General features: G+C 43.6%; 1 protein-coding gene across 1 annotated transcript in view; it reads right to left on the bottom strand.

Moving 5' to 3' along the window:
- The window catches only part of plxnb3 (plexin B3), a 285,828-nt gene that overhangs the window by 129,535 nt on the left and 140,434 nt on the right, over positions 1–15,859 (bottom strand). Inside the window, exon 5 of the mRNA XM_055891079.1 lies at positions 2,477–2,656. Coding sequence (XP_055747054.1) covers positions 2,477–2,656 — 180 coding nt within the window. The remainder of the gene's footprint in view (positions 1–2,476; positions 2,657–15,859) is intronic.

Here is a 15,859-nt window from a genome sequence, read left to right as displayed (position 1 = left end):
CCTTATGCAGCCATCCCTTAGCCTACCTTATGCAGCCATCCCATAGCCTACCTTATGCAGCCATCCCTTAGCCTACCTTATGCAGCCATCCCTTAGCCTACCGTATGCAGCCATCCCTTAGCCTACCTTATGCAGCCATCCCATAGCCTACCTTATGCAGCCATCCCTTAGCCTACCTTATGCAGCCATCCCTTAGCCTACCGTATGCAGCCATCCCTTAGCCTACCTTATGCAGCCATCCCTTAGCCTACCTTATGCAGCCATCCCTTAGCCCACCTTATGCAGCCATCCCTTAGCCTACCATACGCAGCCATCCCTTAGCCTACCTTATGCAGCCATCCCTTAGCCTACCGTATGCAGCCATCCCTTAGCCTACCGTACGCAGCCATCCCTTAGCCTACCTTATGCAGCCATCCCTTAGCCTACCTTATGCAGCCATCCCTTAGCCTACCTTATGCAGCCATCCCTTAGCATACCTTATGCAGCCATCCCTTAGCCCACCGTATGCAGCCATCCCTTAGCCTACCTTATGCAGCCATCCCTTAGCCTACCTTATGCAGCCATCCCTTAGCCTACCTTATGCAGCCATCCCTTAGCCTACCTTATGCAGCCATCCCTTAGCCTACCATACGCAGCCATCCCTTAGCCTACCTTATGCAGCCATCCCTTAGCCTACCGTATGCAGCCATCCCTTAGCCTACCATACGCAGCCATCCCTTAGCCTACCTTATGCAGCCATCCCTTAGCCTACCTTATGCAGCCATCCCTTAGCCTACCTTATGCAGCCATCCCTTAGCCTACCATACGCAGCCATCCCTTAGCCTACCTTATGCAGCCATCCCTTAGCCTACCTTATGCAGCCATCCCTTAGCCTACCTTATGCAGCCATCCCTTAGCCTACCATACACAGCCATCCCTTAGCCTACCTTATGCAGCCATCCCTTAGCCTACCGTATGCAGCCATCCCTTAGCCTACCTTATGCAGCCATCCCTTAGCCTACCGTATGCAGCCATCCCTTAGCCTACCTTATGCAGCCATCCCTTAGCCTACCATACGCAGCCATCCCTTAGCCTACCTTATGCAGCCATCCCTTAGCCTACCATACGCAGCCATCCCTTAGCCTACCTTATGCAGCCATCCCTTAGCCTACCGTATGCAGCCATCCCTTAGCCTACCTTATGCAGCCATCCCTTAGCCTACCGTATGCAGCCATCCCTTAGCCTACCTTATGCAGCCATCCCTTAGCCCACCTTATGCAGCCATCCCTTAGCCTACCGTATGCAGCCATCCCTTAGCCTACCTTATGCAGCCATCCCTTAGCCTACCATACGCAGCCATCCCTTAGCCTACCTTATGCAGCCATCCCTTAGCCTACCTTATGCAGCCATCCCTTAGCCCACCGTATGCAGCCATCCCTTAGCCTACCGTATGCAGCCATCCCTTAGCCTACCTTATGCAGCCATCCCTTAGCCCACCTTATGCAGCCATCCCTTAGCCCACCGTATGCAGCCATCCCTTAGCCCACCTTATGCAGCCATCCCTTAGCCTACCGTATGCAGCCATCCCTTAGCCTACCTTATGCAGCCATCCCTTAGCCCACCTTATGCAGCCATCCCTTAGCCCACCTTATGCAGCCATCCCTTAGCCTACCTTACGCAGCCATCCCTTAGCCTACCTTATGCAGCCATCCCTTAGCCTACCTTATGCAGCCATCCCTTAGCCTACCTTATGCAGCCATCCCTTAGCCTACCTTATGCAGCCATCCCTTAGCCTACCGTATGCAGCCATCCCTTAGCCCACCTTATGCAGCCATCCCTTAGCCTACCATACGCAGCCATCCCTTAGCCTACCTTATGCAGCCATCCCTTAGCCTACCATACGCAGCCATCCCTTAGCCTACCTTATGCAGCCATCCCTTAGCCTACCTTATGCAGCCATCCCTTAGCCTACCGTATGCAGCCATCCCTTAGCCCACCTTATGCAGCCATCCCTTAGCCTACCGTATGCAGCCATCCCTTAGCCTACCTTATGCAGCCATCCCTTAGCCTACCGTATGCAGCCATCCCTTAGCCTACCTTATGCAGCCATCCCTTAGCCCACCTTATGCAGCCATCCCTTAGCCTACCATACGCAGCCATCCCTTAGCCTACCTTATGCAGCCATCCCTTAGCCTACCTTATGCAGCCATCCCTTAGCCTACCGTATGCAGCCATCCCTTAGCCTACCGTATGCAGCCATCCCTTAGCCTACCTTATGCAGCCATCCCTTAGCCCACCTTATGCAGCCATCCCTTAGCCTACCGTATGCAGCCATCCCTTAGCCTACCATACGCAGCCATCCCTTAGCCTACCTTATGCAGCCATCCCTTAGCCCACCTTATGCAGCCATCCCTTAGCCTACCGTATGCAGCCATCCCTTAGCCTACCTTATGCAGCCATCCCTTAGCCTACCTTATGCAGCCATCCCTTAGCCTACCTTATGCAGCCATCCCTTCTTATCCCCCAGCAGGGCGATGGTGTGGCCGGCCTCGGTAGTGGTGGTGACAGCGGTGAGCTGAGTTTCCCTGGTCAGGGAGGGGGTGGCTGAGAGGGGAACAGCAGAGGCGATGGGGCTGGGGGTGTGTTCCCCTCCACACGGGTACTCCTTCAACGAATCCTAGAGAAAAGAAGGGACAGAGGTGATTGGTTGATTGATTGTAATACAAAAATAAAGCCGCTCCAGCCGGCGACAACATTACAATAAGTTCTTCTTGTCTTATTCTTGTGTAGTAACAGTGTTTTCAGCCTACTTGGTATGCAGTATAACAGTGTTTCAGCCTACTTGGTATGCAGTATAACAGTGTTTCAGCCTACTTGGTATGCAGTATAACAGTGTTTTCAGTCTACTTGGTATGCAGTATAACAGTGTTTCAGTCTACTTGGTATGCAGTATAACAGTGTTTCAGCCTACTTGGTATGCAGTATAACAGTGTTTTCAGTCTACTTGGTATGCAGTATAACAGTGTTTCAGCCTACTTGGTATGCAGTATAACAGTGTTTTCAGTCTACTTGGTATGCAGTATAACAGTGTTTCAGCCTACTTGGTATGCAGTATAACAGTGTTTCAGCCTACTTGGTATGCAGTATAACAGTGTTTCAGTCTACTTGGTATGCAGTATAACAGTGTTTCAGTCTACTTGGTATGTAGTATAACAGTGTTTCAGTCTACTTGGTATGCAGTATAACAGTGTTTCAGCCTACTTGGTATGCAGTATAACAGTGTTTCAGCCTACTTGGTATGCAGTATAACAGTGTTTCAGCCTACTTGGTATGCAGTATAACAGTGTTTCAGCCTACTTGGTATGCAGTATAACAGTGTTTCAGCCTACTTGGTATGCAGTATAACAGTGTTTCAGCCTACTTGGTATGCAGTATAACAGTGTTTTCAGTCTACTTGGTATGCAGTATAACATTGTTCTACAGACTTTATTTAGATAGTCAGTGAATTGATGTGAGTAAGACCTTTAAACAGAGTAACATTCAAAAGGCTGCAGGGCCAGATGGATTACCAGGAGGCGTACTCAGAGCGTACGCTGACCAGCTGACAAGTCTCTTCACTGACCTCTCCCTGACCCAGTCTGTAATGCCTACATGTTTCAAACAGACCCACCATAGTCCCTGTGCACAAGAACACAAAGGTAACCTGTCTAAATGACTATCGCCCCGTAGCACTTACGTCTGTAGCCATGAAATGCTTTGAAAGGCTGGTCATGACTCACATCAACGACATCATCCCAGACACCCTGGACCCACTCCAATTCACATACCGCCCCAACAGATCCACAGATGACTCAATCTCTATTGCACTCCAAACTGCCCTTTCCCACCTGGACAAAAATAACACCTACATGAGAATGCTGTTTATTGACTACAGCTCAGCGTTCAACACCATAGTGCCCTCAAAGCTCATCACTAAGCTAAGGACCCTGGGACTAAACACCTCCCTCTGCAACTGGATCCTGAACTTCCTGACGGGCCGTGTTTGCCACGTTGACCTCAACACGGGGGCCCCTCAGGGGTGTGTGCCTAGTCCCCTCCTGTACTCTCTGTTCACCCACAACTGTGTGGCCGGGCACGACTCCAACACCATCATTAACTTCTCTAGGGTAGGGGGCAGCTTTTGGAATTTTGAATGAAATGCATGCCCAAATTAAACTGCCTGCTTCTTGGGCCCAGAAGATATGATATGCATATAACTGGTAGATTTGGATAGAAAACACTCTAAAGTTTCCAAAACTGTTAAAATAGTGTCTGTGAGTATAACAGAACTGATTTGGCAGGCGAAAACCTGAGAAAAATCCATTCAGGAAGTAGTTTTTGTTTTTGTTTTGTAGTTTTCTATTCAACGCCATTACAGTATCCATTGACTTAGGACTCAAATTGCAGTTTCTATTCCTTCCACTAGATGTTAACAGTCTTTAGAAATTGTTTCAGGCTTGTCGGGTGTTTCAGGCTTGCCGGGTGGAGATTATAACAGAACATGGCCAAGATGTTCAAATGTTCATAAAACCAGCATGGTCAAATAATAATAATCACAGTAGTTGTCGAGGGTGCAGCAAGTCAGCACCTCAGGAGTAAATGTCAGTTGGCTTTTCATAGCCGATCATTAAGAGTATCTCTACCGCTCCTGCGGTCTCTAGAGAGTTGAAAACAGCAGGTCTGGGACAGGTAGCACGTCCGGTGAACAGGTCAGAGTTCCATAGCCGCAGGCAGAACAGTTGAAACTGGAGCAGCAGCACGGCCAGGTGGACTGGGAACTGGTTCAGAACACTCGAAGGAAACCAGTTCAACCAGACACCAGAAATAGTCTAGCTATCGGCCCAGAACACTCGAGGGAAACCAGTTCAACCAGACACCAGAAATATTCTAGCTTTCGGTCCAGAACACTCCAGGGAAACCAGTTCAACCAGACACCAGAAATACTCTAGCTATTGATCTATCAATTGGTTCATCCCCAAACCAACCACAGCCCTCTGGGGAAACCAACTAGGCAAGGAACCCTCCAGAAATACTCTGGTTGTAAATATGAAAGCCATAAATACACAGGCAGCTGACTACAGTCACATATATACAGCTAGCCAGTCATGTGATGGGACAGAGATGTAATGCTGCATACCAGCCAGCAGGGGGAGACAGGAATATAGCCCTCAACTACAACTAACAGTTGGGACAGCTGAGCTTTGAATACTATCAAAGTCAGATCATGTGATAAAGAGGTTACCTAATGGCATGTAACAGCTCCTAGCGTTAGACCTAACCAGGGCCAGTTGTTCCTGTGACCTGAACCTAACTAGTGTCTACAGTTCTGCTCGCAACACCGCTGAAGGGTTAGTGCTATCTGGGATCCTTGGGACATCCCTACCTTACACCTTAACCCCAACTCCTACCCTAAACCTAATGTTAACCCTTACCTACCCTAAACCTAATGTTAACCCTTACCTACCCTAACCTTATCTCCTACCCTAAACCTTATCCCCTACCCTAAACCTAATGTTAACCCTTACCTACCCTAAACCTAATGTTAACCCTTACCTTATCCCTACCCTAAACCTAATGTTAACCCTTACCTTATCCCTACCCTAAACCTAATGTTAACCCTTACCTACCCTGACCTTATCCCCTATCCTAAACCTAATGTTAACCCTTACCTACCCTGACCTTAACCCCTACCCTAAACCTAATGTTAACCCTTACCTACCCTGACCTTATACCCTACCCTAAACCTAATGTTAACCCTTACCTACCCTGACCTTATCCCCTACCCTAAACCTAATGTTAACCCTTACCTACCCTGACCTTAACCCCTACCATAAACCTTATCCCCTACCCTAAACATTACCCCCTACCCTAAACCTTATCCCCTACCCTAAGCCTAATGTTAACGCTTACCTACCCTAACCTTATCCCATACCCTAAACATTATCCCCTGCCCTAAACCTAACCTTAACCCTTACCTACCCTAAACCCTATCCCCTATCCTAAACCTTTCCAGTTAGGTTCAGTTATATGGTGAGCTCCAGTTATATGGTGAGCTCCAGTTATATGGTGAGCTCCAGTTATATTATAATCCCCAGTTTACAATTGGCTCATTCATCCCCCTCCTCTCCCCTGTAACTATTCCCCAGGTCGTTGCTGCAAATGAGAACGTGTTCTCAGTCAACTTACCTGGTAAAATAACGGTAAAATAAATAAATAAATAAATAAATATGGTGAGCTCCAGTTATATGTCCAGTTATATGGTGAGCTCCAGTTATATGGTGAGCTCCAGTTATATGGTGAGCTGCAGTTATATGGTGAGCTCCAGTTATATGGTGAGCTGCAGTTATATGGTGAGCTCCAGTTATATGGTGAGCTCCAGTTATATGGTGAGCTCCAGTTATATGGTGAGCTCCAGTTATATGGTGAGCTCCAGTTATATGGTGAGCTCCAGTTATATGGTGAGCTGCAGTTATATGGTGAGCTCCAGTTATATGGTGAGCTCCAGTTATATGGTGAGCTCCAGTTATATGGTGAGCTCCAGTTATATGGTGAGCTGCAGTTATATGTCCAGTTATATGGTGAGCTCCAGTTATATGGTGAGCTCCAGTTATATGGTGAGCTCCAGTTATATGGTGAGCTCCAGTTATATGTCCAGTTATATGGTGAGCTCCAGTTATATGGTGAGCTCCAGTTATATGGTGAGCTCCAGTAATATGGTGAGCTCCAGTTATATGTCCAGTTATATGGTGAGCTCCAGTTATATGGTGAGCTCCAGTTATATGGTGAGCTCCAGTTATATGGTGAGCTCCAGTTATATGTCCAGTTATATGGTGAGCTCCAGTTATATGTCCAGTTATATGGTGAGCTGCAGTTATATGGTGAGCTCCAGTTATATGGTGAGCTCCAGTTATATGGTGAGCTCCAGTTATATGTCCAGTTATATGGTGAGCTCCAGTTATATGGTGAGCTCCAGTTATATGGTGAGCTCCAGTTATATGGTGAGCTCCAGTTATATGGTGAGCTGCAGTTATATGTCCAGTTATATGGTGAGCTCCAGTTATATGGTGAGCTCCAGTTATATGGTGAGCTCCAGTTATATGTCCAGTTATATGGTGAGCTCCAGTTATATGGTGAGCTCCAGTTATATGGTGAGCTCCAGTAATATGGTGAGCTCCAGTTATATGTCCAGTTATATGGTGAGCTCCAGTTATATGGTGAGCTCCAGTTATATGGTGAGCTCCAGTTATATGGTGAGCTCCAGTTATATGGTGAGCTGCAGTTATATGTCCAGTTATATGGTGAGCTCCAGTTATATGGTGAGCTCCAGTTATATGGTGAGCTCCAGTTATATGGTGAGCTCCAGTTATATGGTGAGCTCCAGTTATATGGTGAGCTGCAGTTATATATCCAGTTATATGGTGAGCTCCAGTTATATGGTGAGCTCCAGTTATATGGTGAGCTCCAGTTATATGGTGAGCTCCAGTTATATGGTGAGCTCCAGTTATATATCCAGTTATATGGTGAGCTGCAGTTATATGGTGAGCTCCAGTTATATGGTGAGCTGCAGTTATATGGTGAGCTCCAGTTATATGGTGAGCTCCAGTTATATGGTGAGCTCCAGTTATATGGTGAGCTGCAGTTATATGGTGAGCTGCAGTTATATGGTGAGCTCCAGTTATATGTCCAGTTATTTGGTGAGCTCCAGTTATATGGTGAGCTCCAGTTATATGGTGAGCTCCAGTTATATGGTGAGCTGCAGTTATATGGTGAGCTGCAGTTATATGGTGAGCTCCAGTTATATGTCCAGTTATATGGTGAGCTCCAGTTATATGGTGAGCTCCAGTTATATGGTGAGCTCCAGTTATATGGTGAGCTCCAGTTATATGGTGAGCTTCAGTTATATGGTGAGCTCCAGTTATATGGTGAGCTCCAGTTATATGGTGAGCTGCAATTATATGTCCAGTTATATGGTGAGCTCCAGTTATATGGTGAGCTCCAGTTATATGGTGAGCTCCAGTTATATGGTGAGCTCCAGTTATATGGTGAGCTCCAGTTATATGTCCAGTTATATGGTGAGCTCCAGTTATATGGTGAGCTCCAGTTATATGGTGAGCTGCAGTTATATGGTGAGCTCCAGTTATATGTCCAGTTATATGGTGAGCTGCAGTTATATGGTGAGCTCCAGTTATATGGTGAGCTCCAGTTATATGGTGAGCTCCAGTTATATGGTGAGCTGCAGTTATATGGTCAGTTATATGGTGAGCTCCAGTTATATGGTGAGCTCCAGTTATATGGTGAGCTCCAGTTATATGGTGAGCTGCAGTTATATGGTGAGCTCCAGTTATATGGTGAGCTGCAGTTATATGTCCAGTTATATGGTGAGCTCCAGTTATATGGTGAGCTCCAGTTATATGTCCAGTTATATGGTGAGCTCCAGTTATATGGTGAGCTCCAGTTATATGGTGAGCTGCAGTTATATGGTGAGCTCCAGTTATATGGTGAGCTCCAGTTATATGGTGAGCTCCAGTTATATGGTGAGCTCCAGTTATATGGTGAGCTCCAGTTATATGGTGAGCTGCAGTTATATGGTGAGCTCCAGTTATATGGTGAGCTCCAGTTATATGGTGAGCTGCAGTTATATGGTGAGCTGCAGTTATATGGTGAGCTCCAGTTATATGGTGAGCTCCAGTTATATGGTGAGCTCCAGTTATATGGTGAGCTCCAGTTATATGTCCAGTTATATGGTGAGATCCAGTTATATGGTGAGCTGCAGTTATATGGTGAGCTGCAGTTATATGGTGAGCTGCAGTTATATGTCCAGTTATATGGTGAGCTCCAGTTATATGGTGAGCTCCAGTTATATGGTGAGCTCCAGTTATATGGTGAGCTGCAGTTATATGGTGAGCTCCAGTTATATGGTGAGCTCCAGTTATATGGTGAGCTGCAGTTATATGGTGAGCTCCAGTTATATGGTGAGCTGCAGTTATATGGTGAGCTCCAGTTATATGGTGAGCTCCAGTTATATGGTGAGCTCCAGTTATATGGTGAGCTCCAGTTATATGGTGAGCTCCAGTTATATGGTGAGCTCCAGTTATATGGTGAGCTCCAGTTATATGGTGAGCTCCAGTTATATGGTGAGCTCCAGTTATATGGTGAGCTGCAGTTATATGGTGAGCTCCAGTTATATGGTGAGCTCCAGTTATATGGTGAGCTCCAGTTATATGGTGAGCTCCAGTTATATGGTGAGCTCCAGTTATATGTCCAGTTATATGGTGAGCTCCAGTTATATGGTGAGCTGCAGTTATATGGTGAGCTCCAGTTATATGGTGAGCTCCAGTTATATGGTGAGCTCCAGTTTTATGTCCAGTTATATGGTGAGCTCCAGTTATATGGTGAGCTCCAGTTATATGGTGAGCTCCAGTTATATGTCCAGTTATATGGTGAGCTCCAGTTATATGGTGAGCTCCAGTTATATGGTGAGCTCCAGTTATATGGTGAGCTCCAGTTATATGGTGAGCTCCAGTTATATGGTGAGCTCCAGTTATATGGTGAGCTCCAGTTATATGGTGAGCTCCAGTTATATGGTGAGCTCCAGTTATATGGTGAGCTCCAGTTATATGGTGAGCTCCAGTTATATGTCCAGTTATATGGTGAGCTCCAGTTATATGGTGAGCTCCAGTTATATGGTGAGCTCCAGTTATATGGTGAGCTGCAGTTATATGGTGAGCTCCAGTTATATGGTGAGCTCCAGTTATATGGTGAGCTCCAGTTATATGGTGAGCTCCAGTTATATGGTGAGCTCCAGTTATATGGTGAGCTCCAGTTATATTGTCCAAAAGTATTGGGACAGTGACACCTTTTCTGTTGTTTTGGCTCTGTACAATGACTACAAGGTCAGCTTTAATGGCTCAGATCAGGTGCCTACAGGGTACATACACTAGAAAGACCCAGTGAATTCATACCCCTTGAATTAGTCCACATTTTGCTGTGTTAAAGCCTGAATTCAAATGGATGAAATAAATATTTTCTACACACAAAACCCCATAATGACATCACAATACCCCCTAATGACATCACAATACCCCATAATGACAAAGTGAACAAAATGTTTTTAGAAATATTAGCAAATTTATTGAAAATGAAATACAGAAAAATCTAATTTACGTAAGTATTCACACCTCTGAGTCAATACATGTTAGAATCACCTTTGTCAGCGATTACAGCTGTGAGTGTTTCTAGGTAAGTCTCTAAGAGCTTTCCACATCTGGATTTTACAATATTTACATATTATTTTGGGGGTATTATTCAACTCCGCAAAGTTGGTTGTTGATCATCGCTAGAAAGCCATTTCCAAGTCTTGCCATAGATTTTCAAGCCGATTTAAGTCAATGTTGTACCTAGGCCACTTAGGAACATTCCATGTCATCTTGGTAAGCAACTCCAGTGTATATTTGGCCTTGTGTTTTAAGTTATTGTCCTGCTGAAAGGTGGATTTGTCTCCCAGTGTCTTTTGGAAAGCAGACTGAACCAGGTATTCCTCTAGGATTTTGCCTGTGCTTAGCTCTATTCTGTTAATTTGTATCTTTAAAAAACTATCCTATTCCTTGTAGACAAGCATACCCATAACATGATGCAGCCACCAACATGCTTGAAAATATGAAGAGTGGTACTCAGTGATGTGTTGCATTTGCCCCAAACATAACGCTTAAGGACATGAACTTAGTTTCTTAGCAAAATGTTTTGCATTTTGACTTTAGTACCTTATTGCAAACAGGATTCATGTTTTGGAATATTTAAATTCTGTACAGGCTTCCTTCTTTTCACTCTGTTAGTAGGTTAGTATTGTGGAGTAACTACAATGTTGTTGATCCATCCTCAGTTTTCTCCTATCACAGCCAATAAACTGAGCAGTTTCGTTCCTCTCCGGCAACTGAGTTAGTAAGGACGTCTGTATATTTGTAGTGACTGGGTGTATTGATACCATCATCCAAAGTGTAATTAATAACTTCACCACGCTCTAGGGGATATTCTATGTCTGCTGTTTTTATTTTTACCCATCTATCAATAGCTGCCCTTTGAGAGGCATTGGAAAACCTCCCTGGTATTTGTGGTTGAATCTGTGTTTGAAATGCACTGCTTCGACTGAGGGACCTTACAGATAATTGTATGTGTGGGGTCCAGAGATGAGGTAGTCATTCAAAAATCCTGTTAAACACTATTATTACACACGGAGTGAGTCCATGAGACTTATTATGTGACTTGTTGAGCAAATGTTTACTGAACGTATTTACTGAACGTATTTAGGCTTGCCATAACAAAGGGGTTGAATACTTAATGACTGAAGACATAAGCTTTTAATTTTTTATTAGTAAACTTTTCCAAAAAACATAATTCCACTTCGGCATTATGGGGTATTGTGTGTAGGCCAGTGACACATCTCAATTTATTACATTTTAAATTCTGGCTTTAACAATAAAATATGGAAAAAGTCAAGGGGTGTGAATACTTTCTGAAGGCATTGTATGTCACACACACACACGCACACGCACACGCACACACACACACACACACACACACACACACACACACACACACACACACACACACACACACACACACACACACACACACACACACACGGTCAGCTCAGAGCCGCCCACAGCTCATGACCTCCATCAGCAGAAGATTTGAATTTAGACAATTCATTGGTTTACGCAACAAATGTCAGAGCATATAGTATCGCATCGAACCGAATTGTAGCGATTCAATCTCTAATCAAACCGGTTCCTGTATTGTATGGAAGCCCATGTATCTCGGTACGTATCCAATCATTGCGAAAGGGCGAGATGCATGTCCCTAGACATCACTGGTCAGTCAGTGGATCAGGATGTTGTTTTGGATCAGCTGTCCGTACGTAGTAATAATGTTCTCTTTTCAGGATGTTGTTTTGGATCAGCTGTCCGTACGTAGTAATAATGTTCTCTTTTCAGGATGTTGTTTTGGATCAGCTGTCCGTACGTAGTAATAATGTTCTCTTTTCAGGATGTTGTTTTGGATCAGCTGTCCGTACGTAGTAATAATGTTCTCTTTTCAGGATGTTGTTTTGGATCAGCTGTCCGTACGTAGTAATAATGTTCTCTTTTCAGGATGTTGTTTTGGATCAGCTGTCCGTACGTAGTAATAATGTTCTCTTTTCAGGATGTTGTTTTGGATCAGCTGTCCGTACGTAGTCATAATGTTCTCTTTTCAGGATGTTGTTTTGGATCAGCTGTCCGTACGTAGTAATAATGTTCTCTTTTCAATTACCCAACAAAGGCCTTGACAAGGAAAATCTTTCCAAAATGACTAATTTGAGGTAGAAAGGAGTTGGACAGAAAAAGGCAGAGATTATTTTATTTCTCTCAGTTTTAAATCGTTACCCTGTAAAACTGTAGTCTTCGTCCTTGTTGTATTTATATGTATATTTTATGTTAAAAACATACATTGTACACCGAAGCAAAGCCGTTCTGAACACCTAAAACCCTCCGGGTTTACTGGTCAGTCGGTAACATAGAACAGCATGGGACAGGATGTGTCCAGTAACAAGACAGGGGACAGGATGTGGGTCAGGGAAACTCAGCCAGATGCAGGATTAAACTGGATTTATTCACCCTGTTCATCACTATAGTTACACTGGACCAGAATATACAACACTGTTCATCACTATAGTTACACTGGACCAGGATATACAACACTGATCATCACTATAGTTACACTGGACCAGGATATACAACACTGTTCATCACTATAGTTACACTGGACCAGGATATACAACACTGTTTATCACTCTGACAGCTATAGTTACACTGGACCAGGATATACAACACTGTTCATCACTATAGTTACACTGGACCAGGATATACAACACTGTTCATCACTATAGTTACACTGGACCAGGATATACAACACTGTTCATCACTATAGTTACACTGGACCAGGATATACAACACTGTTCATCACTATAGTTACACTGGACCAGGATATACAACACTGATCATCACTATAGTTACACTGGACCAGGATATACAACACTGTTCATCACTATAGTTACACTGGACCAGGATATACAACACTGTTCATCACTATAGTTACACTGGACCAGGATATACAACACTGTTCATCACTATAGTTACACTGGACCAGGATATACAACACTGTTTATCACTATAGTTACACTGGACCAGGATATACAACACTGTTTATCACTATAGTTACACTGGACCAGGATATACAACACTGTTCATCACTATAGTTACACTGGACCAGGATATACAACACTGTTCATCACTATAGTTACACTGGACCAGGATATACAACACTGTTCATCACTATAGTTACACTGGACCAGGATATACAACACTGTTTATCACTATAGTTACACTGGACCAGGATATACAACACTGTTTATCACCATGACAACTATAGTAACACTGGACCAGGATATACAACACTGTTCATCACCCTGACAACTATAGTTACACTGGACCAGGATATACAACACTGTTCATCACTATAGTAACACTGGACCAGGATATACAACACTGTTCATCACTATAGTTACACTGGACCAGGATATACAACACTGTTCATCACTATAGTTACACTGGACCAGGATATACAACACTGATCATCACTATAGTTACACTGGACCAGGATATACAACACTGTTCATCACTATAGTTACACTGGACCAGGATATACAACACTGTTTATCACTATAGTTACACTGGACCAGGATATACAACACTGTTCATCACTATAGTTACACTGGACCAGGATATACAACACTGTTCATCACTATAGTTACACTGGACCAGGATATACAACACTGTTCATCACTATAGTTACACTGGACCAGGATATACAACACTGTTTATCACTATAGTTACACTGGACCAGGATATACAACACTGTTTATCACTATAGTTACACTGGACCAGGATATACAACACTGTTTATCACTCTGACAGCTATAGTTACACTGGACCAGGATATACAACACTGTTCATCACTATAGTTACACTGGACCAGGATATACAACCCTGTTCATCACTATAGTTACACTGGACCAGGATATACAACACTGTTTATCACTATAGTTACACTGGACCAGGATATACAACACTGTTTATCACTATAGTTACACTGGACCAGGATATACAACACTGTTCATCACTATAGTTACACTGGACCAGGATATACAACACTGTTCATCACTATAGTTACACTGGACCAGGATATACAACACTGTTCATCACTATAGTTACACTGGACCAGGATATACAACACCGTTCATCACTATAGTTACACTGGACCAGGATATACAACACTGTTTATCACTATAGTTACACTGGACCAGGATATACAACACTGTTCATCACTATAGTTACACTGGACCAGGATATACAACACTGTTCATCACTATAGTTACACTGGACCAGGATATACAACACTGTTCATCACTATAGTTACACTGGACCAGGATATACAACACTGTTCATCACTATAGTTACACTGGACCAGGATATACAACACTGTTTATCACTATAGTTACACTGGACCAGGATATACAACACTGTTCATCACTATAGTTACACTGGACCAGGATATACAACACTGATCATCACTATAGTTACACTGGACCAGGATATACAACACTGTTCATCACTATAGTTACACTGGACCAGGATATACAACACTGATCATCACTATAGTTACACTGGACCAGGATATACAACACTGTTCATCACTATAGTTACACTGGACCAGGATATACAACACTGTTCATCACTATAGTTACACTGGACCAGGATATACAACACTGTTCATCACTATAGTTACACTGGACCAGGATATACAACACTGATCATCACTATAGTTACACTGGACCAGGATATACAACACTGTTCATCACTATAGTTACACTGGACCAGGATATACAACACTGATCATCACTATAGTTACACTGGACCAGGATATACAACACTGATCATCACTATAGTTACACTGGACCAGGATATACAACACTGTTCATCACTATAGTTACACTGGACCAGGATATACAACACTGTTCATCACTATAGTTACACTGGACCAGGATATACAACACTGTTCATCACTATAGTTACACTGGACCAGGATATACAACACTGTTCATCACTATAGTTACACTGGACCAGGATATACAACACTGTTCATCACTATAGTTACACTGGACCAGGATATACAACACTGTTCATCACTATAGTTACACTGGACCAGGATATACAACACTGTTTATCACTATAGTTACACTGGACCAGGATATACAACACTGTTCATCACTATAGTTACACTGGACCAGGATATACAACACTGTTCATCACTATAGTTACACTGGACCAGGATATACAACACTGTTCATCACTATAGTTACACTGGACCAGGATATACAACACTGTTCATCACTATAGTTACACTGGACCAGGATATACAACACTGTTCATCACTATAGTTACACTGGACCAGGATATACAACACTGTTCATCACTATAGTTACACTGGACCAGGATATACAACACTGTTCATCACTATAGTTACACTGGACCAGGACATACAACACTGTTTATCACTATAGTTACACTGGACCAGGATATACAACACTGTTCATCACTATAGTTACACTGGACCAGGATATACAACACTGTTCATCACTATAGTTACACTGGACCAGGATATACAACACTGTTCATCACTATAGTTACACTGGACCAGGATATACAACACTGATCATCACTATAGTTACACTGGACCAGGATATACA

The sequence above is a fragment of the Salvelinus fontinalis genome, chromosome 31 (genome assembly GCF_029448725.1).
Source record: "Salvelinus fontinalis isolate EN_2023a chromosome 31, ASM2944872v1, whole genome shotgun sequence".
NCBI lineage: Eukaryota > Metazoa > Chordata > Actinopteri > Salmoniformes > Salmonidae > Salvelinus > Salvelinus fontinalis.
Note: the sequence above shows the minus strand (reverse complement) of the source record. Positions and strands in the feature narration are given on the sequence as shown.